Below are 14,533 nucleotides of genomic sequence, written 5' to 3' on the forward strand. Positions count from 1 at the left end.
TGGCCCAAATGTCTGATGGAATTGAGAATTTTGCTTGGTCCAAGCCGCACCAATTTAGCTAATGCTAAATCTGTGCAGCCCTACTGAAATCAATCAAACAACGGCTAGAGAAGCAGTCTTGTTGACTTCTCTGCTAAGCTTCTTTGCTGCTATCAGCTAAGCTTGTTCCTGGAATGCAAATGTCCACTGAATATGACCAAGTCTGACCCAATTGCATGACTAATACTTGCTTTCCTGTAATCTCATATGTGTATGGTTTTATATTGAGGGGTTTTTTTTCCTTCTTCTTTTTGTTGTTGTAACTTGTTTGGTCCTTCGGGATGGTTTGTTTATTCTTGCTTGACATTACGTGTAAAAGCAGGACACAAATAGTCACTGCACAGGAATGAGCCTTTGTCCTGAAATGTCATTTGCCTCCCTGCATCTAGGATGGTAAGCGGATGTTTGGTACATATTTCCGTGTTGGCTTCTATGGGACAAAATTTGGAGACCTGGATGAACAAGAGTTTGTTTACAAGGAGCCTGCAATAACAAAACTGGCTGAAATTTCTCATCGACTAGAGGTGAGATTGCTGCACTGTACCTGAAATGTCATTCAAGAACCCATGGGCTGGGGGGGGGGGACCTTACAGAGCATCTAAACTTTAGCTCAGTCAAGTGTGGGGTTTTACCTAACTTGGTTTAACAACCTTAAGGATTGCTCATGTCCCTTGTTCCCAAAGCCGAGGAGCTTTCCTGACCTAAGTGCTAGCTCGCACATAGCACAATTCTCTAGCACCTTGAAAATCAGCCTTTGAGGGCTCCTGCACAGCTATGTCCGAGTTGATTAGTGCTGGGACTTGGGCAGAAAAGCAACTAAATGCATTTGCTTTGGTTGTTCAAAAATATAAATTATAACATGAACATTAGGCTGAGAACTAGTTACAAGAGTATTAAAACTGTACGTAATTGCTTATAATTGTCGGTCCCCTTTACACAGGCACACATCTGCATGGAAGCTGTTTCTCTGCCCCCCTTCACACACCCGGACTTTATGATGTGCATGCCACCTGTAATGCCATCCTGTGCAGCTGTGATGTACTCATATAAAGTCTGCAGTCATCGCAATAAGATCACATGGATCTTTCCTACTTCTTTGATATTCTGTCTTCCAGAAAGATTCAGATTAAACAGGATGGGCCTCATCCTCTCAGTTTTATAGCATTGACATAGACAGTGCAGTCATGCGCAACAGAAACATGATGCTTGGTCAGTGTGGGAAATGGATCTTAAAGCCACAGTATTCCCTGTAAACAAATATGTCTGTCATATTTATCTCATTCTTTTATACTGTGAGATAGGATTATGTGCAAAGATCACACCATCCTGGGCCATAGTAACTCTGAGCCAAGGAAAGTTGTGGATGAGCACAGAGGGTTCCAGGTTCAGTTCCTGGTCCTGGTTAAAGGATCTCAGGTAACAGATGATGGAAGGAAAATCTTTCTCTGCCTGAGATCCTGTAGACAGTAATGAGCCAGATAGAGCAGTGGTCTGACACAGAATAAGGTAGTTTCATATGTTCCTTTGACTTGTATAAAATATGCAGATTAAGAGCTGTTACAGGTATTAATCTCAGTTTGCATATTTTATTACATTTCTGCATATTTAGTCAAAAAGTTATACAAGGCAGTGTAGTCTCTGCTCTTGACCACTAGAGATCCGGTTTAGTCACTGCTCTCATGGTTTCGAAGGCACCAGGTTTTGCCTGCACGTTCAAGCCTATCATCAAATCTCTGAGCACTAGACATTATTTTGAATGAAAAAATCCCCGAAACTACATGAGAAGGATATCTGCAGCAGGAGGAATCAGGGGATCCAACACTGTCGTGAGACTGCCAGGCTGCTCTTCTTAGCTGGAAAATTTTAGTGTGTGGTTGGTATATTTCCAAAGTACACAGATGCTTGGAACACACAGAGAAATTAGCCTTAAATTTTTATTTATTATTTATTTATTTACATATTTAAAACACAATAAAACCATCCTATTTACACAGTGCTGAGCCTATATTTAATCTTCCAAGTTCGGAACAACCACCCAAATTTGATGGCCAGCTCTCTCGGCAAAGTGGTCTCCTGCTACACTGTTCTGACAGGCCGGGCCAGTCCCCCTTTAACAGGGCTGCAGATGGTGCACTACCTCGTTGGTAGGGTAGTGGTGGCAGATAGTGGCGGTGGCAGTTCCTACTCAAACGCCTGGCGGAAGAGCTCCGTCTTACAGGCCCTGCGGAACTGCATAAGGTCCCGCAGGGCCCAGATCTCGTCTGGGAGCTCATTCCACCAGGTAGGAGCCGCCACCGAAAATGCCCTGGCCCTAGTAAGGGCAAACTTGGTCTCTCGGGGACCTGGAACTTCCAGGAGATGGGAGTTCCCTGATCATAGTGCTCTTGGGGGAACATAAATATAAATTAAACATTAGGTAATGTAATTGAACACACATGATCACCGCTTGTAGGTGGCCACTTTCTGTGACTGCTTAGTCAACACCCCAAGTACCAGATGCTTAAGTGCAGATTTGAAAAGCTTTATTTTAGAACCATAATCTTATAGATTTGGGTCCTTCAGTTCCCCACCTTTTTATAATTAAAAGAGCAGTTGCATGCCAAAACCAGACATTTCCAATAAACACTCCTTTATGTATCAATAACATGCAGTTACAAAAAGGATATTATTTCAGCCAAGGCTGAGAGAATTTTTTTGAAAAGATGTCCAGTCAGGTACTGTTAGTGTGTCCATGCAAGACAGACAAATAAGATACAGGGATCTGTGGGAATTCTTTATTTTAAAATGAGCAATGTAAAGACTTCTATGTCTTGAAGTGGCTCCTCCCGTTATTTTCAGATGGTTGTGTTTGTTCAGTGGGCACAGAAATCAGTTGTGTTAATTCACAGAAATACAGGGCTGAACCATTTCATGAATGGACTGACACTGTCTGTTAGTGTGAGGACTCCTCCCTTGAGTATGAGGGCACCCGTGGAATGTACTCCTCTAGTCCGGATGCTGTCCACTGGTTTTATCACTTTCAGTTTGTTAAGAGTGAGCCCTAGTATTAAAAACGTCCCAGTGCTGAGCCCTAGTTCAAAAAGATCACTATCCAGACAATTAATACTTGCTGAGCAGATGAAACCTTTGGGGCTTCACATTGCTCTGCTTCTTCCACATTAATTTTTTGTTTTAAAATACCTCAGTTCACAGTGAATGGTCTCACATCAAAATGTCACACATTGAAAGGACTGCAAGGGATTCAGATAGTGGATTTATTTTAAACCAGCTTAACTTGCAGACCAAAAAGTAGATAGCTGTGCTGAGGCGTTAAAATCAAGAACAGTGAAATCATACTATCGTTAGGATTATTCATAATATGAATTTATGATTTGCAAAGAATTATTCCTCACAGTAGGGTTGTCTCCTTCTTAAACTTAATCCTGGTTTTGTGCAAGCAACTTGAAACATGGAAGGTTGCAAGTGAAGCATTTCTCCGGATGTAGATGAATGGTAGGGAAAGCTTCACCTAATAAATATCTAATCAGCATCTCAATTTGCGTAGAAAGAGGGAAAATGACAAACATGCCTTCCTCACCTATAAGCCTTTTCCTAATTGTATTAGTGCATTGATGAAATGTCGCCTTAGCAGGAGGACAACATGATATGTATAGGTACTTAATGTGGTCTTTCACAGACTCAGAAAAAAAGTTGTGTTTTAGTGCAAGATGCACATGCTTTAAACTCTGTTGCACACTGTTTGCTTTTTTATTGTACAGCATATACAATTGGTGTGATTGGCTCAAGAGCAGTGTTCCCTCTAAGCTGAGTTAGTGTGAGCTAGCTCACAGGTTTTTAGCCTCCGGCTCACACATTTTTGTGTTTGCTCAGGAAGGATGGGGCTCCCGAGCAAACTAATGTATGCAGTAGTCAATTCGCCCGCTCACAACTTTAATGCCAGTAGCTCACAAAGTAATATTTTTGCTCACAAAGCTCTGCAGGTTAGAGGGAACATTGCTCAAGAGGGGATTTTTCTTTGCCTAAGGAAACAAAATGCCATGAAATGATCCAGTATTCATATCTGGGCTTCTAGATTTCCTTTCCCCCCCTGATATAACCTCAGACAAGTAGTTCTTCTCAATTCTGCAGACTTTTCCAGCACAGTTTGTACTATAGTCCGAGTTGCAGGCAGCTCTTCTGAATTCATAGGATTTAACTCATTTAATGGCTTTCATTCAAAATATTGGCTTCTGATTTTATCATTTTCAGGGATTCTATGGAGAAAGGTTTGGTGAAGATGTTGTTGAAGTTATTAAGGACTCTAACCCTGTTGACAAATGCAAATTAGATGCCAACAAGGTAGGAAACTTAAATCAAGTTTAAGTTAATTGAAGCTGTATCTTGCATCCAGTTTGGATTGACAAATCTGGTATGGCCTCTCTCCCAGCTTTCCCTGGAAATAAATGAACATATAAGCTGATGTTTTTCCAAAGTCATTTCTGTGAAGGCTCTCTCTAAACCTGCTTGATGTAAATGGCATATTCCAGGCACTCTGATCTATAGACTGGTGTTATTATGCAGAATTGAGGCTTCCTGTTTCTTTGTAACACTGTCCTTAGCTGTATCTTTTAGAAGATATAAAAGAGAAAATCATATGTGGATATGTTCCCTTCTGCAATGAAACATTTGGCATTAAGAGACTGGAGTGGTGACATGACATACATCTAACCATTCAAAAGCAACACTGACATCAGTTCTTCTAAGGTCACGATTACAGATTACACTCATGGTGTCAGAGGAGCCTCACTACACGAGGCCTCTGCCTGTGGACAATTCTAAAGGTTTCTTTACCAACAGAGAGACAAAGCGAGATGTGGCAAATATGACACACTCGGTACAGTAAAAATCACTGGCGGTTTTCTCCATCTATTTCTTGCTCTCCCTTTTGCCCCCTCTCTTCCTCCTCCCCTTGCTTAGCTTTCCTTTCTCCTCCTGCTTCCAATGCTAAGGTAAAGTTATATTATCCAAGAACAAGAAATATGTTTGTGATTTCTGCCCTTTCTAGTGTTGATGGGGAAAAGCTCAGGATAGTCAACCATCAAATGATGGAGAAGTTCTGACACAATGAGTATAGTGTGTGGCTGAGAAAGTGAGTGTAAGTGTCACTTTTCATGGTAGATGCATGACACACAGCTTCGTTCCAAAGACTCTCATGTTACTAATGCAGCCTTGAAAACCTGTCAGCACCTCAGGAACAGAGGCTGCTTATAAGTTACATTCAGCCTTTCTCCCACTCTTGTGCCCCCCCTGCTTAGGTCTTCGGTTCTTCCATAAGGGCCCCATGTCCTCGTGCGGTTCTCACTCTTTGACCCTTCCCTCAGCTAAGATTCTGTCTATCACGAATCAGGGAATGCACGACATTGTTTCACTAAAGAGCAGGAAAAGAGCCCAAAATGGGTTAGGACCATGAACAGTAATTGGTTGGCTTGTTAATAGCACATGGAGTTTTCTTCTTGGTCCATTTTTCTACCACAGGCCTATATTCAAATAACCTACGTGGAGCCCTACTTTGATACATATGAAATGAAGGACAGGATAACCTATTTTGACAAAAACTACAACTTGCGGCGATTCATGTATTGTACACCTTTCACCTTGGATGGCAGAGCTCACGGCGAGCTGCATGAGCAGTTCAAGAGGAAGACGATCTTAACAACATCACACGCTTTCCCTTACATTAAAACCAGGATAAATGTCATTCACAAAGAAGAGGTGAGACCCCAGCATCTGCTGCCCTGTAAGATGGGGAAGTGCCAAGACCGGAGTGAAACTGTTAATGTAAAAACAACTTCTTGTGGCTAATTAATTGTTGTCCTGATATATATGCTTTGAATTCATTAGCCTGGAGGAATTTAAAGGGGGAACTTTATAGGTCTAGTTGTAGAATTCACTGAGCATTTTGATGATGATGAATTGTATAGCCATGATGGACATGACACTTTACTTAATAACATGAAACAGACAGTTCTCCACCCCAAGTAGTTTACGATTGAGATTTTGACAGAGGATAAAATGAGAAAAGTGTAAGGGATAAAAGTCAGAGGCAATCATAACGGGAAGAATTTGCCCAGCAGTAGTGGCTCTTAGCTCAGCTCATAATTCAGTCAGCAGCATTGCATTTGGGTAGAACAATATGAGCCCCCTCCACCATGCAAGTAAGTAGCCTACAGTATGAAGCAGGCACTCCTCATGAGCCCTCCTTCACATGGAAACTTGGTTTACAAAATTGTCTCTCCTTCATTACATGTAATGGGGTGTTCCGGAAAAAATTGTGTGGCTTAAACTGATCTGTAGTACTGGCTCATTACAGGTCAACTTTGTGTTTCACAACATGTGCTGGTTTGGTGGCTGTCCTTCCCAGGCCAGTGCCTTTGTTGTGTCATCATCCCGGCCCTGCTGTAAGGAATCACATATGAAGTATATAGCAGATAACATGCTTGTCTTTTGCACTTCAGTAGGGCTGCGGTGGCTCAAGTGGTTAAGACGCTGAACTGCAGACCGGAAGGTTGGTAGTTCAGCAGTTCGAGACCCGAGTGCTGCATGACAGAGTGAGCTCCCGTCTCTGGTCCCAGCTCCTGCCAGCCTAGCAGTTCGAAAGCAAGAAATTGCAAGTATATAAATAGGTACCACTTCGGTGGGAAGCGTTCCGTGTGCCTCGGCCTCTAGTCATGCCGGCCACATGACCACGGAAATGTCTTTGGACAGCGCTGGCTCTTCGGCTTGGAAACGGAGATGAGCACCGCAACCCTAGAGTCGGATTCGACTGGCTTTCGAGCAAGGGAAACCTTTTAGGCAGTTCTCAGCTAACAAGAGAATCAGCCCTTGTCGAGCCTTCACATGATATTTGAACTATACTTTTTGTTTTTTGACAAATTAATTTAGGTCCCATTTTTCGGTCACAGAAAAATGTTTGGCTTCTGTAAGATGACTCTTGAACTCTTAGAACAAGCCTATGAATGGCTGTATACATAGCTGTGAAGTGGAGACTGCTTTGCTCTAAGAACTGAAACATAATTTTTCGGTATTTCAGAGATTAAATTTATTTATTTACAATATTTCAATCCTGACATTTCCTCAAGGCAGGTTACAAGTCAGCAGCAAGTCACAAGGACACAAAAACAGGGTTCCATTAATAAATTATCAATACACAGATGAAAAATGTGCAGCCAAATCCTCCAAAACTGTTTACCCACCACCAAATGCCCCCTGAGTTAGAACTGTCTTGAATGTAATCCTGACCTGGATGTCCCAGGCTAGCCTGATCTCATCAGATTTCAGAAGTTAAGCAGGATCGACTCTGGTTAGTATTTAGATGGGAGACTACAAAGGAAGTCCAGGGTTGCCACGCAGAGGCAGGCAGTGGCAAACCACCTCTGAACTTCTCTTGCCTTGAAAACCCCATGGAGTTTCCATAAGTCGGCTGCAACTTGACAGCACGTTCCACCACAGCCGATGAAAGAGTTCTCTGAATGCATATTTAATCTGCTTGAAGCTGCTGTAAGGCTTTTCCCGTGAGTTACTACTGACTATTCTCTCCTTAGATAATTTTGACACCAATTGAAGTTGCCATTGAGGATATGCAGAAAAAAACCCAAGAACTGGCGTTTGCAACACATCAAGATCCAGCAGATCCAAAGATGCTCCAAATGGTGCTTCAGGGTTCAGTGGGCACAACAGTAAATCAGGTAAGGTACAGATAAATTTGCCCTTGATCACAGAAGTTTAGCAGCAAAAAAAGTTCAACATGCTTTTAAATAAGCAGGAAAGTCCCCCTGTGGTATTTTGTAACCAACCCAATGTATACAAATGGCTTTACAAATATCAATATACCTAATTCTCAATGTGGCCCCATCTGTGGATTCTTAAAGTGGGGGCATGGACAGACAAGACAGATCTTTCTACTAATTTAAGGAAAGCCCCAGGTTTTTAGAAATATCAGAATAGTAAAAAAATCCAACAAATACAATGCTTCCCGAAATTATAGAAGCAGCATTTGTAGCTTTAAGAAATGAGTGCCCCCAGTGGCTGTTGCAAGGCAACCGCAACAGCATTACAGCCTTCCAGCCTTGGTTTCTGTCCGTAAAAGGTGGGGAGAAGCCTTTTCCTGAGCTGTTTTGGCCTTTGAATAAAGACTCACTGGGGCCAGGCCCACAACCTACCACACAATCTGCATGACCACGTAATTTGCATGACTTACCCAGGTGTGTCTGATTGCTACTGTTCAACAGCGAGGACCCCACAAAAGCCAGTGTGGTGCTGTGGTAAGACTGTTGGACTAGGATCTGAGAGACCAAAGTTCAGATCTCTACTCTGCTGTGGAAACTCAGAGGGTGATCTTGGGAAGAAAAGGGCCTGCAAAGTCTAGGGACTAAACCACTTGGACAGCTCCTGGGCAATGGCCATCTCTGCCTTTGAGTAGATATAAAAAGAGTTAGATTTGAACTTGTCCTTATCTTCACCCCATAACTTTCTCCATTCCCTGGAAAATCCAATGATTCCTCTTTGTTTAGAACAAGGCCGATTTCCCAAACTTCCATTTGACACTCATCCATTTAGGGCACTATTCTTCCAGGACTCTGTTGTAGACGTGGTCCAAAGAAATGTTGCATGTAATTAATATTTTTGTGTGTATTACATAGCTCCCGCATAAAATCTCGCTATCTTGTTCTGTTATAAGGGACCTCTAGAAGTTGCACAGGTATTTTTGTCTGAAATACCTAATGACCCAAAACTCTTCCGTCACCATAACAAGCTACGCCTTTGCTTCAAAGACTTCACAAAAAGGTATTGTGGTGCTGTCACTAAACCACTTGTCTTTTCAATTGTCCTAAAATGTTTGTAAAATGGTAGGCTATAAACATGTGTGCATAGCTTTGTGAGTGTCCTGTTTCAGTTTTTCTTTTAAAGCAATACATTGAATTAGATGACCTTGATATTCTTTCTTACTATTTCACACAAATCATGTTTATGTTTACTTGGAAGTAAGGGCCACTGAGTTCTATGTGATTTACTCCTAAGTAAGAGCAGATAGGATTCCTGCCTCCTGCCGTTTTCTCAGATCAGTTCTACTTAATTTGGAAACATAATTCAGACAGAAATGTTTTTCTCAGATCTTTCCTGAACAAACCCTACCAAATAACTGGTATTAATTGAGCAGCAATAATGTCAGTTCTTCCTGTGCTCATTGGCCATGACTCCATTGTGCATGTTGGTCTCGATATGTGCAGGGACTCCCCCTTGTACTTGCATGAACAGGATTGTAAGCATAGATCCTCTGAACACTTCTTTTCCATAATAAAAGATAACAGAACACCACTGAACTTACGATGTTTTAGAATGTGCTCCGCACTTAATTTACAAAATGTCAAGAGAGCACGATCTACGTGATATAAATATCAATTTGGAAATACCCTTCCTAGGATTAATTAAATTAAAAATGCTCTTGAACAATTTTGAACAAGTAAGATTGCCAACGTGACTCCGGCAACCCAAGATCAGACAAGCCGAGTTCCTGTTGCGTAGAAGTCAATTTAGGCATGATGTCATGACACTATAGCCATGGAAGGACATTTCATTGATCTTGATGGAACGTACTTCCAGAAAAGTACAATTAGGGTTGTAGCCCAGGAAGTTTAGGAATAAGCAAAGGGGAACTGATGAAATACAAAGGCTATCTTTGTCCAGTGTTGAAAGGGCTTTTGTTTTTTAGGTGTGAAGATGCTCTGCGGAAGAACAAGAGCCTGATTGGCCCTGACCAAAAAGAGTATCAGCGGGAGCTTGAAAGAAATTATCATCGTCTCAAAGAAGCACTTCAGCCCTTGATCAATAGAAAAATACCCCAATTATACAAGGCTGTGCTTCCTGCCTCTTGCCACAGGTCATTCTAATATATCTTAGCATCTCTTGGTTAAAGTTTGAAAAACAAAACCTTGCTGGGGTAGACTAGTAAGGGGAGAGAAATGTAAATTAAGATGCTTATAATTTCCTTATTATGTAGCTATCCTAAAGGTTGATGGCTTTTCCATTCTGCCATGGACAAAATGCAGCATGCAGTAACTGACAGATGGCCCAGATGGTGCCCGTTGGATCCCAGATGCCCTGACACTTCACAATCCTCCTTCAGAAAAACAGCCAACACATAGGTAGCAATAGAGGCTTTCGGGTGATACATTGAGCCAGGATCTTGGCTGATCAGCTGCAGCTATACAGAAGATTTCAGTGCTGCTTCTAGTTGGTGCAGCCCACAGGCACTTCAGGTCAAATTTATGTTAAGAAGCTTAACATGAAATGTGATTTAGCATTAACTTTTTATATATATATACCCAATAGATTTAGCAGGGGCAAATGAGTGTTGTTTGACTGACGGGCCAGCTGATACCACCACCATTTTCAGTGGAGGTTATTCCACTAGACAATCAGACATGAATCCTGAAAAAACAGTTGCCTGGATGTACAAGACTGGATACTGTGGATATATCCCACAGAAATTCAAATTCTGATTTAAGACATTAATTTCAGAAATAAACAGAAGTCTTGTGGCACTTAGGCCAGCATCATCTTTTATGGACAAAGTCCACTCCTTTAGATTTAGTTTTTTTTAAAAAGTTACCGTGTAGAATCTACTATGTTGGAATTTGAGAGTAAATTTGCTAAATTTAGCTTCATATCGAGAGGGTGGTTTTCATGTTCACAGATTTGTTATTTTTTTCCTGGAAGAAATATACGTAGCCACTAAGGGACTGTGACAAGAGCACAAAAACTGGCTTCTACTGAAATCAGTGTCCGTTAATATGATTTAATTTTGGCTATATCATACCTCTTGCTTCTTAAAATGGTTATTACTGAATAATGAAGGAAATCTGCACAAAACACAAGACAGTCAATGGAACATTCCACTCTTTGTTCTGGCAAAACAAGGCATACTGCACTGACCGTCCACCTGAGGCACAGCTGCTTGATTTCTTAGAACTACTAACCACACACAAGACCCAGTCAGTGGACCCTTATCATGGTGACTGCACTGTTTAGGAATTGTTAATTTCATAGACCAGATACGTATTCTTTTGTATGTGTTAAATGTAAGCCATGTTTTGTCATCTCCTGAATGAACACAGAGGATCCTTGCGCTGGTACTCCTCCCATCCTCCCATTGTGCATAGCGGTCCAATGAAAGACTTCCATTTTTGGTCAGTAGCCTAAATCATAAACTATAGTTTCTTGTCTTCCCTACAAAACCAGAATTCAACTAGTTCGGAATTTTGGTTTGTAGGGACAAGTGTTAAGATGTGATGATGGAATATGATTTACTGTAAAAGCAAAAGTTTAATTAGATTACTGCACAAAGGGAGAATATACAAGCCTGAGGATCCCCCTAAGTTTTGTTCACATACACAAAACTGTTGCTTGGATTATATGAATCTGTTCTGGTGGTAGGGGAGTCTCTGTTGAAACACATCTTTTCCACCAGAGCAGAGCTTTTTGTAGAGGATGGGTCATTGCACTAAATACATGATTCAACCACATAGTTGTTTTATCCAAACAATGTCTTTGTATAGCAGAACGTTCTTGGAAAACACAACTCTCATTCTTCACGGTTTGTAAGTTAGTGGCTTATCTCATTGTTCTTTTCCTCCCCAGAGATTCCTTCAGCAGAATGAGCCTTCGCAAAATGGACATCTAAGCAGCTTAAAAGCACATGTTTTTAAGGTACTGAACAAGAGTGTGCAGTGTTACCAACTCCAGGACTCATTTTATGAAGTTTTATTTGGAAATAAAACTTCAGGACTTCATTATGGACACCTTGCATATATTTTACAGACTTACGCATTGTGGCCAAATTTTAATTATGAATTATCTAATGTAGACCTATCAGTTATAAAAAGAACACCAATGGCAACAGTATTCCAGATATTGGTGAAATTGTCTGAACACAACTGTTTAAAAAAGACTTTTTTAATATTGAAAGGTACTCTAATGCATCAACCATTTTTATTTATAGCATTCTCTAATGTTAAATTTGTTTCCTTTTTAGTACATGTATTTAATTTATATTAGGAACCTTTAAAATGCATTTTGAACCATTTTTAATGTAGTGTTTATTTTAATGGTACCATTAAATATTTCAATGATTACATTTCATGGTGCATTAGATTTTCACATTGATCATTCTTCACATAGCAGATTCCAGAGAAAGGTAAGTGCGTAGGTATTATGTTTTCATTTGATAAATGGAATCTGTCCATTTCAACCTGCTTTTGTGTCATAGTCATACTATATATTGGCTGCGGTCACATGTAACAGAAGCCACACAAGTGAGACGGAAAACAGCCAGAGTTTCCGGGCGCGATCTCACCAGCACATCTGGGAAGCGTAGCACTCCCGTGGCTCAACCGAGGCTTCCAGCCGAAACTGCGTGGCAAAAAACTAGTACCTTGGAGGTACTAGTTTCCGGAAACTGCGGGGCAAGGGCGGGCGTCTGATCGCGTTTCCGGTGGCATCCGGTCTCTGTGGATGCGCATGCACACCCAACGGAGCATGCGCATTTGTCATGTACACACAAAAATAAAAAAGTTTGCCGCGGCGCACGCTTCTTCGTTGTGCGCCGGCTTGTCTTGTGATCGGCACCTCTCCCTTGCCATGGAACCTCCACGGTACCTCCACAGGACCTCCACAGGAGGTCTGATCACGTAACTGCGCAGTAGTTTGCCCCAGGGCAAACAGCCACGCTTCTCCTCTGCAGTTTCCTGCCCATGTGACCGGGGCCATTGTGTCTCTGTGCCTCATATTGACTACAGGCAACTTGATCCAGAAGAGCTCCTTTAGAGCAGCCCAGTTTAAATACTATTTTGTGCCACTACAACTAAAGCCAGATCCTTTTGACTGCTCTGTAGGCAGAACTGAAAAGGAGCCCACCACTGCAAACATAAATACAGGGGTTTGCTGGCTTTCGCAAACTGATGCTTGAGAGAAAGGACAGACTGTGTTAAAATAAGCCAAGCATTAACTTGAAGCATCTAGCACCTAATATTTCAGCATTCACTGTTACTTTCTTTTACAAACTGTTGATTCAACACTGTTATAACCAAATATCTACACTGATTCCCTCCCAGAGAGGAATTTTCGTTGTGATATACTACTATAATCAAGCTGATTATTGAATATTGCCAATCAGGGTACTGGGTCGGTAATATCCGACACTGCTGCTATCTCCTTGACATGATTTCCAAGTCTGATGTTATTATTCCTGATATTAGGGAATTGGGAGTGGTGTCAGGGAGGACAGGAGTAGTTAGGAAGGCACACCTTACAGCTGATAGTTGGGAGCCTCTGCCCTTTAAATTTTAAAGGGTCATTGTTTTCTCATAGGAAATAATGGCACTTTAAAATTTAAGGGGTCAAGGTGCCTGATAGACCTGGCTTCTGGAGGCCAGCTGTACCAGCCATTATTTCCTATGGGCAATAGCCCAGACCTCTAGAGGCTACCAGCCTTAAGAAAAGGTCCCAGTTGGCCCTGGCTTGCAGTGGGCTTCTGACACCACTGGCAGCTTTAGAGCTGCTCTAGTGAGTGAGCTCCCAGGCTCTCAGGCTTAGCTATTCCACCCGGCCACCATTTCTTTCCTGTTGGGGTGGGCTCTGAGACTGCTGGCATCTAAAGCAGCAGAATAACAACCTACCAGCTAGCCTAGCCACCCAGCTACTTGCCATTGTCAGGGCAGACTTTGCTACTGCTGGCATCGGAGATGGTAGATCCAAAAGCCTGCCTGCCCAGCTACCGTTCTCCCACTAGAGGCAGCAGAACCTGCCCCCAACAACAGGATACCTGGCAGTTGGTTGCATAGCCCCAAGCCTCACAACCAGAGTCAAGATCCACTGCAGGCCAGATAAGTCTAAGGCCAATTTGGACCTTTTAGTGGCTAGTAGAGACTAGGTCTAATGGCCATCAGCTGATATTTTTGTGCCTTCACTCTTTAACAGGCCAGGGTACTGACAATCAGTTTTCTGTACTCTACCCTTTCCTTTTAATTCCAAATAGGGAAGTGGGGAAAGGCATGATTGTTTTTATTAACTATGAGGACTAGTTCCAGTATTTCTCAAACATCTTTCCAGAATGACAGTACACCTGATATTTACCTAAAACAGTCCTAGTGTTTCCTGACTTCCCAATACAGAATTAAAACAATTATTTTATCTGCATACCCCTTGTTCCCTCTAAGCTGTGGAGTCTTGTGAGCAATGTTCCCTCCAAGCTATTGAGTCTTGTGAGCAAAAATTCTGCTTTGTGAGCCAATAGCATTAAAGTTGTGAGCGTGTGATTTGTCTGCTGCATAAATTAGTTTGCTCTGGAGCTATCCTTTCTGAGCAAAGACAAAAATCTGCGAGCTGGAGGCTAAAAAACTGAGCTAGCTCACACTAACTCAGCTTAGAGGGAACACTACTTGTGAGCAAAAATTCTACT

At 41.8% G+C, this 14,533-nt stretch overlaps 1 protein-coding gene across 1 annotated transcript in view; it reads left to right on the forward strand.

The window, feature by feature from the left end:
- Positions 1–12,056, forward strand: part of DOCK7 (dedicator of cytokinesis 7) — a 163,241-nt gene extending 151,185 nt beyond the window's left edge. Inside the window, exons 40-46 of the mRNA XM_015415227.1 lie at positions 429–563; positions 4,288–4,377; positions 5,554–5,790; positions 7,620–7,763; positions 8,756–8,862; positions 9,788–9,955; positions 11,716–12,056. Coding sequence (XP_015270713.1) covers positions 429–563; positions 4,288–4,377; positions 5,554–5,790; positions 7,620–7,763; positions 8,756–8,862; positions 9,788–9,955; positions 11,716–11,758 — 924 coding nt within the window. The 3' untranslated portion in view covers positions 11,759–12,056. The remainder of the gene's footprint in view (positions 1–428; positions 564–4,287; positions 4,378–5,553; positions 5,791–7,619; positions 7,764–8,755; positions 8,863–9,787; positions 9,956–11,715) is intronic.
- Positions 12,057–14,533: the final 2,477 nt, after the last annotated feature.

This window comes from Gekko japonicus, unplaced genomic scaffold (assembly GCF_001447785.1).
Source record: "Gekko japonicus isolate JY-2015 unplaced genomic scaffold, Gekko_japonicus_V1.1 scaffold199, whole genome shotgun sequence".
Taxonomy (NCBI): Eukaryota; Metazoa; Chordata; class Lepidosauria; order Squamata; family Gekkonidae; genus Gekko; species Gekko japonicus.